This window comes from Barbatula barbatula (genome assembly GCF_947034865.1).
Source record: "Barbatula barbatula genome assembly, chromosome: 5".
Taxonomy (NCBI): domain Eukaryota; kingdom Metazoa; phylum Chordata; class Actinopteri; order Cypriniformes; family Nemacheilidae; genus Barbatula; species Barbatula barbatula.
In genome coordinates this window covers 1,023,994-1,035,298 of record NC_136769.1, presented here as the reverse complement: position 1 = coordinate 1,035,298, position 11,305 = coordinate 1,023,994, and the positions used below count along the sequence as shown (strand labels likewise).

Genomic DNA, 11,305 nt, shown 5'->3' with positions numbered 1-11,305 from the left:
TATTTGGGAATAACCAACCTGCAAATGTTGCGACTGGCCAATCAGAATCAAGCATTCCAACGAGCTGTGTATTAAATGTGCAGTTAATTTAGCACAATCGTGGTGACAATAGTGTTTTAAAAGCAAACACTAAACTCCCGATAGCGTCAGAAAATCATGGTTGTATCTTGTAATTAGGGCTGGGCGATTTAGCAAAAAAATCTAATCTAGATTTTTTCTGAACATTTGACCGATTCACGATTTAGATTTTTTCGTTTTTGCTTAACTAGTCAACTTAAAACATAACTACAACAATAAAGTACTGAAATAACATTCTCTTTATTAGTAATTTAGAAAAAAAACATAAATAAGGAAAGTTTTTGTATTTTAAAACATTTCTGTATTGTGCCTAGTTGTTTTTTCAGTTAACTTTACAGTGGTCAAGAAGGTGTAGAAGTACAACTTTGCAAAATATATGATTGAATAATAAAAGCAACTATAGTTTAATTAAAAAAAGTGAGGCTCATGTATGGCAGAAGAGTACGCAGTGGCGGCTGGTGAAAAATATTCTCGGTGGGGCTGTGCCATACTTTTTTGTTTCCGTAACCATCGCAATAAAATTTAACACAAACTGCAGGACAGCAGTGCTCAGTGAAATAGTCAGTAATTATTTAATGCCAATATTAAAAAGTTGAGGCATTCGTACACAAAAACATAAACATCATGATGCACAAACACAAGCCTTTTATTTGCATTTAAACTGAACTTGTAAACAATTGACTATTTCTACATATAGAAATGGATATCAAGTGGCTGAACTCAAACCTTTGACTGGAAGAATAGCATAAAGTATTTTATGATCAAACTAAATGTAACTAATTGTTAATGTGCTCCAGAACTGCAACAATTAATTGATACAAAACATATATACAGTAATATTAGCAAACACACTATTAACATTTTTTAGAGTACCATATATAACTGAATGATTTTTATGCTAAGGTCAACTATATACAAAGAAACGTGTGTGTGTGTGTGTGTGTGTGTGTGTCATCTTATTTGTACAGGAATTTTGCCCGTCTGTCCTTCTGAGTGGCAAACCTCTCAATGACCCTTTTATTAAAGTCAGGAATGTCCCTGACAAGTTTCTTCTCCATGGAGAGCATAGCCAGAGCATTCAGGCGATCCTGTGTCATGCTGTTTCTCAGGAAGGTCTTGATCCTCTTCAGTGTAGAGAAGCACCTTTCTGACTCAGCTGTTGTCATGGGTGTGGTGATGAGGATCTTCAGGAGGCTGACAGTCTCTGTGAAAGTGCTCTGAAGGTTGTTCTCCATGAAGAACTGGAACAGGGGCACTGCACCACTACAAGCCTTGAACTCACTGTTCTCATAGATGAGGGACAGTTCAGTTTTAAGCTTGGCCTTGTCCAACATGGGGTATGCCTCCACAGTTGTTTCAAGCGCTGTATCGGGAAACTTCACACTGTGTTGTGTGAACAACTCTCCGTGCAACAGTGTTGCGCTGATGAGGTGCTGGGTGAAGGAGAACCTCTCCTTGGCATGAATCAGGATGGTATCACATACCTGTAAAAGATACATCCTCAGCTTTAATTTGCAATAAAGCTATTTTGATGCAAGTGATCCTGACTGAACACATGCCTATGTCCAAGTCAAGTATATGATTACTAAGGTGCTGATTGTTCAGGGTTTTTGGTTTTGGCTACATACTACCAGGCCTGAAAAAAAGTTCTAGGGAAAACACTGACAATTACATCACAACTTACCTCTGTAGCCAACCTCTGTTGTTCTCCTGGTCCCAGCATCCTCCGTCGCTTTATGGGATGCTGCTGCTCGTCAGATGCGCTGTCCCCACACAAAGAGGGAACGGAGGCCCTGGGTCAAAAAGTAAAGTTTAATTTGATAACTTGCCATCAGACTTCTTAACTCACTGTAACCCCCCCTCAACACACAGACATAACCAGCGACTATATATATATATATATATATATATATATATATATTTGTGTGTGTGTGTATGACACACACAAACTGTCTAGTAACTGCTTTTAACCTGTGATGTACATAATTAACTTATGTTATTACGTTTTTAAGCCATTTTTAAGGGATGCAAACATAATTTTGTTCTGCTGTGCACTTGTCCTATGTAAGTAATAGTCTGAATGACAATAAAGTTAATCTTGAATCTTCAATAACAACTAGGCCTCTTCTAGAAACTGACCTGGTGGACACCTGAATAAGTCTGTTATTACAAACGGTGTAATACTTTCCTGCATTATTATCAAAGTCTGATTGTGTATTATCTTTCCTTTTAAAATCCTAAAACAAATATAATTGTGATGTGCTCTATGATAATCACTCACTTTGATGACAAGACACATTTAGGCTTTTGCACTGTTGGAAGTGAGCTATTCATCTTTCTAACAACAATTAGAAACAGCCAATAGTAAATATAGTTATTTACCTGATTGTTAGCATGCTGTCTGTGAACCTCTGGACAAGTGCTTTAATGAAGACAGGGTCGATGTTCCTCTTCTGCAGCTGGCTGAAAAGCATGTCCACATTTGGCATGATCTTGTGGAACAGTGCCAGGAAAAAACAGAAAGCCTCGTCTTCGAGCATCCTCACAAAGCCCCCAGCCTCTCTGACAGTCGGGGGGTCAAAGTTCCCAGAGTCTCTGATGGTCTGGAAACACGATAGGAGGTCTTCCTTGTGCTCGTACACAGTGTTTACAGCGCGACTGTGGAAGTTCCACCGTGTTGTAGAGGCTCTGGGGAGTCTATGCGCAACCACTTGGTCAAGCACGGTGGTTCGCTTGGGAGACCTGGAGAAGAAAGCAGAAAATCCTGCAAGGTCGGAAAAGAAAGTGCCGATCCTGGGGATGCCTGAAGTAGCCTGCTGCATGATGAGGTTCAGCTGATGTGCATAGCAGTGGACGTAGTGCGCATTTTCGTACACATCCACTATTTTACGCTGCACTCCGCCGGTGGCTCCCCTCATCACACTTGCTCCGTCGTAAGCCTGGGCAATAAGTTTGGCCTTTTGTCCATGTGAGAGTATGGTGCTGAGCCTCTCCAGCAGCGCTGTAGCGATGGTGTCGGCGGTTGCGTTCTGGATCGTAATGAACTCGAAAAACCGCTCTTGGATGTTACTGTTAGCATCGATGTAGCGTAGCACCAGCACCAGCTGGCAGTGGGTGGAAACGTCAGTCGTCTCGTCGGCTTGAATTGCGATAAAATCAGCACTCTTTACTTCCTCCAGGATGTAATCCTTAAGCACTGACAGCATGCAGTCCAACAGCTCGTTCTGTATCGTCTTTGACGTGCCCTTAAAAACAGTAGCTGTCTTCAGGTGCTCCTCCAGCACACTGTCAAGGGAGGCAACAAAATCCACCAAGCCCCGGAAAATGCCGGGGTTGTCCGAGGAGTCAGTCTCCTCATGCCCACGCAAGGCCAACTCAAAAGCACCACAAAACTTCACACAATCGATAATTTTGGATAAAATGTGCCTGTTTTTATCCACCTCCTCATTATGTTTTCTCACCGCAATTCTGTGGCCGTCATCCAGCTGCGTAGCAATGTTCACCCTTCCTAATATGGCTAGCTTTACAGAGTTATCCATATGTGCCCTGGTGTTCTCGTGTTTCTTTACCTTCTCTGACAGGTGCTTCATATCCCTCACTCCGGTAACTGTCCATGCTGGATCTGTCCCCGTCGTTTTAAAAAGCAAGCACGGAAAGCAAAATAAAGCATTAGCATGGGTGCACCCAGCTAGCCAAGCCTTCCTGGTGTACCAGCTACGGGAGAAGCCGCGCATATACTGCTTCCCTTTTTCGCTAGCCTGCTGTTTAATTGAGAGGTCAGCTTGTTCTGGGCCCAGCTCTTTCACCCGAACTTTCTCCGACAAAGTTCTCCTCTCAAACGGATCTTGGAGGAGAGATTTCACCGAGTTAGGGTTGGGTCTTGGAGGAGTAACGTCCGCGCTCGCCATTGTCGTTTAGTAAAAATGGCGCCCCTAGAGGCGAGCCCAGTCCTTATTTTATCAGGGCTTGGGGCGATAAAATTATCGCCCTTCTTGGATTCTATTTAAGAACGCTGATTGGCTAAATTTTATGTCATACATTCATACCTTAAATTAGCAATTGGCTTAACTGCTACATAGACCCGCCTCCTTGGGGCGCTTTCTCTATCGCCCCAGAGCTGATGAAGCGGTCAGACAGGCAGAGGAAAGGTTGCAAATATGATTTTGTATCATATTTTACATGTATTACTGGGTGCATTCCATATTTAAAACACACAAATATTGACATACTGATGTTTTTCTCATTATTATTACTATTTTTGTTTTAATTGTTTTAATTTTTTTTTTTGTGGCTTAAGGGGGGGCGGCGCCCTAGCGCCCTCTATTGGCCGGCCGCCACTGAGAGTACGACTACTCCACAGGTCAGTCGTCGTGGAAAAAAAAGATGCGCTATAAAGCTGTTCCGACACTTTTTCGCGTGTTTCAGTGTACATTCGGGGAATTGCGGCTTCTGTAAAATGTTTGCGGCTTGGTAACTTGTATCTTGGATCAACGGCGTGTAGCATATTTATGAACCTTTGCCTTTCCACGGTGTGCATGGGAACCATGTCCTTTGCAATATGAAATGCCACAGCATTTGTTATTTCTTGCCATCGGTGTGACTTTCTATCATATTGAATGGCATTGGAAAATGATGCCGCTAATGAAACCTGGCGTTGTGCATTTCGATGTGTATCTGTCGTCTTTGGATGGCTGACAGTGTTGTTTTCATCTCTTAATTTTGTGCATTCGAGCCATTCAGCCTAATGTCTCTGTCGCAAATGCTGAAACAAATTAGTTGTGCTGCCACTGCCGATTGCAACTGACTTTCGACATGTCTTGCATTTGACGAAAGTTTGTTTGACGTCTGCCCTCTCAAATCCAAACCATTTCCAAATCACTGAAGTAACATTACTACCTTTCTTTGATACAAGATCATCCTGATGCGAAGAGCCAGGCGTCTCCATGATGTTAGCCGTTAACTTCTACGTTACTGATTTCTCACTGAATGAGCGGTTGAGACGCGTTCAAGCGCGCCATCAAGTGGTATTGACAAGTATTTCAAACGTATCTAATTGGATGTGCATGATAAACTTTTTTTTTTTAAATCTCGATGTCTCGATTTAACAAAAATTAAATCGTGTTAAAACGTAAACTCGAATTTATCGAAAAAAATCGCCCCAGCCCTGCTTGTAATGGTTGTAAATGGCCACTTAAAAGAGAAATAAAAGAGCACGACATTTTTTCACAGCATTTGTACTATTTTAATACTCTCTTGCAAAACACACAGACAAACATTAAGAGTGACCAATAATAAGGATTTATATGAAAAAAGGAGCAGCAAGGTTTCATTCCGAAGGTCACAACATTTTCATTTCTGTTTCGACATTTTTATAGATTATTGTTTGCGTGGTTTGAAATACCATGTTGAAGAAGTTCAATGGCAGCAGATTATAACATTTTCATTGGCTGTAAAGTTTAGGCCTAATAAACACTCAAGTGAGATTAAAAACCAAAGTTCTCAACTGACAAAATAATCGTGATGATCATTTTACCATCATCGTACAGGCCTACGGTTTACTGCAGTGATCCATTGGAGGGTTCCGCTCGAGTGTGAAGCCTCGTGTGTCTCTTAAGGCTACTCGGATCTGTAAAAGTCTTTCCACACTGTAGACATACGTGAGGTTTCTCTCCAGTGTGAATTCTCATGTGTCTCTTAAGGTGACCTGTTTCTGTAAAACTCTTTCCACACTGTAGACATACATGAGGTTTCTCTCCAGTGTGAATTCTCATGTGTATCTGAAGGTTTCCTGTTTGTGTAAAACTCTTTCCACACTGTAGACATGCGTGAAGTTTCTCTCCAGTGTGAATTCTCATGTGTGTCTGAAGGTTTCCTGTTTGTGTAAAAGTCTTTCCACACTGTAGACATGCGTGAGGTTTCTCTCCAGTGTGAATTCTCATGTGTGTCTGAAGGCTTCCTGTTTGTGTAAAAGTCTTTCCACACTGTAGACATACGTGAGGTTTCTCTCCAGTGTGAATTCTCATGTGTGTCTGAAGTTTTCCTGTTTCTGTAAAACTCTTTCCACACTGTAGACATGCGTGAGGTTTCTCTCCAGTGTGAATTCTCATGTGAATCTTTAGGTGACCTGTCTGTGTAAAACTCTTTCCACACTGTAGACATGCGTGAGGTTTCTCTCCAGTGTGAATTCTCATGTGTGTCTGAAGGCTTCCTGTTTGTGTAAAAGTCTTTCCACACTGTAGACAAACGTGAGGTTTCTCTCCCGTGTGAATTCTCATGTGTGTCTGAAGTTTTCCTGTTTCTGTAAAACTCTTTCCACACTGTAGACATACATGAGGTTTCTCTCCAGTGTGAATTCTCATGTGAATCTTTAGGTGACCTGTCTGTGTAAAACTCTTTCCACACTGTAGACATGTGTGAGGTTTCTCTCCAGTGTGAATTCTCATGTGTATCTGAAGGTTTCCTGTTTGTGTAAAAGTCTTTCCACACTGTAGACATGCGTGAGGTTTCTCTCCAGTGTGAATTCTCATGTGTTTCTTAAGGTCACTTGTGCATGTAAAACTCTTTCCACACTGTAGACATGTGTGATGTTTCTCTCTGGTGTGAATTCTCATGTGCTGTTTTTCACTCTTTTTGTCTCCTGTTCTCAGAGCTTCTTCCAGTGAAACTTTCTGGAATCTTTGTGCACGTTGATGTTTCTGATCAGCATCTTTCACTTCATCTTGACTGTCCTTATTCTCTTCCATCATATCTGAAGTGAACAAAACTATCTGTTAAACACAGTTTTACAATTGTACAAAACAACATCACAAGACAAGATCATGGTTTCATTTTCAGCGAACACAGTCATTCAGTGCACTGAGTATTGCTTTGGATAAAAGTGTTTGCCATGTAAGATGAACACATCCTAAGAGAATATTTTAACTTTACTCGGTTTAAATTACAACATAAAATGCACTCAGATGTAGCGGGACGCTTTACGGTAATGAGATTTCCAGCAGAAAAAAGCAATAGAATTATTATTTCTATGTTAAAATATTATTTGTGCAAGCCAGAGAACAAATTCATGTTTATTTAAAAAAAATAAGTTGTGTCATTGAATTATATGTCCTGTAATTATAATCATCACGTCTGTGTTCTGGTCTGGTAGAAGAACAAATGCATTCATGTGTTTTTCCAATAAGACTGTAACGGTCACCAGCTGGAGTGCCCTTGAGAACCACCAGAGGGCACTCCACATCAAACTTATCATTCACTCACAAAACTACATCTCCCATAACGCACTTCCCGGACTCATCATCACTGATTGCATTCACCTGTGTCTCATCACCCCATTAATCTCAGTCTATTTATACCTTGTTCACTCATTCACACACTGCGAAGTTTTGTTTGTGTCTCACTGCATTTCCGAGCGTTTCCCTGGTTTATTGTATTTTGGTCTTTGGCTTTCTTGCCTGGTTCCCTGTTTACGCTTTTGCCTCTGGGGCCTGTACCATGAAGCTGGTTTAGGTGGCTAGCCAGCTATGTTTCAGTTTAGTTTGTGCCAACCCTGGGTTTTAGGTACCATGAGAGTAGCTCGGCTTTAATCGGTGTTCGTTGCCATGGTATCTTACGCTGCATGGCTAACCTGCTCCGGGGCAGATTATGTTCTGGATTCAAGATCTCAGACTGAAGTTTGACCAATCAGCTGTGAGCAAAGAAACATATAGGTGACGTAACTGACTCACAGTGCGTGTTAGAATGGCTAGTTATTTTTTATACTGTTTAATAAAATAAACATATAAAATAAAATATTGGTTACTATTGTAATGTTAGGATGGCACTCGTAGGAATAAGGACCATACACACGCACGTCTGTGTTAACTCGTAGTCGTCTTTATTAACATTTCACAGGCCATGGCATTACGGATGAACCCCGTACTACTACCGTAGTCCCCGTCTTAAGCGGGCAGTACATAACATGCAATGATTACCGTAATGACTATCACTACAACTATAAAGGTAAAATCTGATTTTACAGATTTGCTGGCTTTCCCTTACACTCATATGAAATTCCCTAACTTACTTATATTCCACTTTTATTGTCTCACATGTATTTGCATTGGATTTTTTACATTCTTGTCTGTGGTGCAGAACATCTAGGAACACTTTCAGTTTCACTGTATAAGAACATTTTTCTTTGTCCTGAACCGTAGTTTTTATTAAGGCTTCAATGAAAAGACTGACCCTGGTTAATGGCGCAAAGTCTATTAAATGTAAAGGCTTATGTATTCTGTTGTAAAAGCAGGCCGTTTTATTAAGTGTAATTCTTATATTTTCTTCCGCTTCTCTGTGTTGCAGAACACACCGCTATTTTATAATTCTGAGCTCCGTTGTCTCTCTGCAAAAAAATAAACGAGTTTTTTTCTGCAGAGCATAATATCAGACTAAAAGGAGACCAACATGCAATCAGTCCGCGTTATTTTTTGGGCAACTTGTTTGACATGCCCATCAGTACACGGTGCATGTTTCATTGATTTTAAACATGTAAGATGTCAGAGTTTACAATGCAGAAGCGGTGTGGTGTCATTTGCCTGTCAAAATAGCCGTTTACAGCTTTAACAAATTTGTAAGTTCAGAAATATATGAGAATGAACTTTATTTGCACGCGACTCCTCTCATGTGTACTCTGAAGGGAAATGATGAAGCAGATGTAAGGTTCACTGCTTCTGCTGCCTGAATGGATGTTTTTTGTCCGCACGCAGGTTAAAATTGCAATATGCAGGAGCTTCAATGAACTTTGTTGTAATATTTCTGTACGCATGCCTTACATAAAAAAAAGTTGCCCGCAAGGACACAGACCCCTTGTAGTTCCACCGAGGACCCCACGGATCCTGTTTGCCCTACAGCACTACAGTAAATGTGTGTACTATAGTCATTTAATTTAACATTAACTCAATCAGCAGTGTTTCTGAAACACATCTCTCTTGCGTAGACAGCAGAAACATATCACTCCATGGCTGAAATTCAACTTTGTGTTCATATTGTGGAAATCGCTTTATTCATTTATAATGCGATTGGTTTAGCCATGCTGACGTCACTCGTTCATGTGCGCGCGCGCAAACTAATCTTAGCTTCAGGATCAAAGCTTGAGTTGACAAAGAAACTCCACGAGCTGCTTCATGGTACCAACAAAGCTTGATCACGTTGGTTTGGTTTTGTCAACCCAAAACTAATCCTGTAACCCTGAGTTTGTTCAGCTACATTCATGGTACAGGCCCCTGGTCCCTGCTTGTGTTTGTTTGTTTCTTTGTTTTTTGTTGCTTTGTTTGAACTGCCTGCCTGTGTATGACCCCTGCCCGTTATTTGGATTACGCCTTTGGATTACCCCTTTAAATAAAAGCTGCATTTGGATCTAACCTCCAAGTCTCGGAGCAGTTTCGTGACAAAGACAATAAAAAATAGACTGATGAAAATGTGTAAAGAAAGGGTCAAAAAAGCTATTTATAAACAAAGCAGAAAGGGGGGTCAACCTACAACCTATATTATTAATGAAATGTATTTTATTGCTAATTTTCTGCATTTATTGTCCACCAACAATCACTAAATTTATTATGTAGATTTTAAATCCAATCTGTAATAAAGATTTAAAAACAGAAACCAACCTCTGTGTTCTTTAGTCCTCTGAGTTTCTGTTGTGTGTAGTTCTGGATCTCTCGTGTTCTCAAGCTTCTCTTCCACAAACTCCAACAACTGTGTGAAGATTTCAGTTCTTACACCTGAAGTGATTCTTCTGCTTGTTGCTTTCTGGTATTTATTGGTGGTTTGATGTAGGAGGAGCTTTACTGAAGGTGTCAATCACTGTTGGTGTGAACTGGAGATGTTAGAGAAGGATTCAGATGAGTCTTTATCCAGGAGCGGAGGCGCCATTTTAAAAGATACTGTCACACATACACACGTATATTTACTTTAAGGAAACAAGGTTTTGCTGATGTTGCTGTTTCAGCAGGACATTGAGACTTTAATTCACCAGATTACAATGTATAGTCGAGATATTTATGAGAAATAACATTCAAATGTATTATTGCTCTTAGATTTGAACTGCTGTGCTAAACAGACGTGTTTCAATGACACACACAGATATTCAAACGTTCTTTTGAAGCACAATATTCGCGTCTATTCTTGTCATAGAGGTCAGGGTTCAGGGTTGATGACGTTAAAAATCCTTACGTCAAATACTTTAAATAACAGAGGGAAACCTCATGACACGGAACATGCCAATGCCTGGAGCGTCACTTCCGGGTCTGTTCCGCGGGACATCGAAAACGTTCAATTATAATATTACATGTAATATTCGTGCACGCGCATGAATCATCCGTTCCTCTCAGAGCTTCAACTGCAGTGATCGCGAGCTCTGAACTTTTCTCCTGTAAACGCCGTTACTTCCTCATACTCGAATCACACATGATCAACACCCCAGCAGCTTGTTTTTAACGCGTATATATGGTCCATACCTTTCATCTGTGCCCATAGGACCCGACTTCAGTTGCGCTACAACACAATACAACAGCCGCTGTTCCCGCTCATTAGTTTGAACAAACAGATTCGCCTCGTAGGTTAACACTCACTTGTGATTGGCTGAATGTGACTTCACTCAAATCTATGTAACAAACCAGAGAACGTGGGCGGGAATATGGCGGTGTGTCGAATCTGCACTGGTGAGTCCTGGTAAGTAATAACTCTGCGAATGAATCCGCATCTACGTTTTAAAGGAGAAATGATTTCGCTGATTTTGAAGCTTTGAGTATGTTTTGGGGTGTTTGACTTTATATAAAAACGCTTTATATTTCAAGTCTATTTTAGACATAAGACCTCGTCAGCTTTACCAATCAGAGCGTTTCGGAAGGAGGACTTTACATAGACCCGAAGAAATCCAGTTGTTTCGTTAGAAGAGTGAATGTAAAGCTTTTATTTGATTAGAAACATGAACATCCATTGTTAAACACCCAAAACATATTAGCCTATATCGGTTTAAACATTCAACTGCATTATGCTTAGTGTTTATTTCTAACTTTAACTGTCATTGAACGCAGGGATTGACTGTAATGAATCTTTAGGTAGTTTATTCAATTTGAACCAACAAGTTTTCAATTCGATTAAAAACTGATCTCAGAATGAATCAGTTCTGTTCGGTTCACCATAAAAATCGATTTTATTCAAAATAACTCAGTTTAACAACTCAATTCAGTAA

The 11,305-nt window shown here is 40.4% G+C and overlaps 2 protein-coding genes across 3 annotated transcripts; both read right to left on the bottom strand.

The window, feature by feature from the left end:
* Positions 1–704: 704 nt before the first annotated feature.
* On the bottom strand, positions 705–3,668 carry LOC306894860 (zinc finger MYM-type protein 1-like; the record flags this gene model as incomplete). The annotated part of the gene is made up of 3 exons (XM_079457699.1): positions 705–1,562; positions 1,763–1,871; positions 2,461–3,668. 3 exons carry the CDS (start codon positions 3,666–3,668, stop codon positions 1,035–1,037), a joined length of 1,845 nt encoding a protein of 614 aa, XP_079313825.1. The 3' UTR covers positions 705–1,034.
* Positions 3,669–5,287: 1,619 nt separating this feature from the next.
* LOC306894090 (uncharacterized protein) lies at positions 5,288–10,690 on the bottom strand. Of its 2 annotated transcripts, none has more exons than XM_079456332.1 (3): positions 10,569–10,690; positions 9,720–9,995; positions 5,288–6,826 (listed from the first exon to the last, which is right to left on the bottom strand). In XM_079456332.1, the coding sequence occupies exon 3, from the start codon at positions 6,822–6,824 to the stop codon at positions 5,634–5,636; it is 1,191 nt and encodes a 396-aa protein (XP_079312458.1). In that variant the 5' UTR covers positions 6,825–6,826; positions 9,720–9,995; positions 10,569–10,690; the 3' UTR covers positions 5,288–5,633. The 2 variants fall into 2 exon arrangements, with proteins under 2 accessions (XP_079312458.1, XP_079312459.1); XM_079456333.1 differs by having other exon boundaries at positions 5,303–6,826; positions 9,720–9,928.
* Between the last annotated feature and the right edge of the window lie 615 nt (positions 10,691–11,305).

Bases quoted from the DNA above. Each gene is read 5' to 3' on its own strand.
- LOC306894090 (XM_079456332.1), bottom strand. From the start codon at position 6,824: ATGATGGAAGAGAATAAGGACAGTCAAGATGAAGTGAAAGATGCTGAT.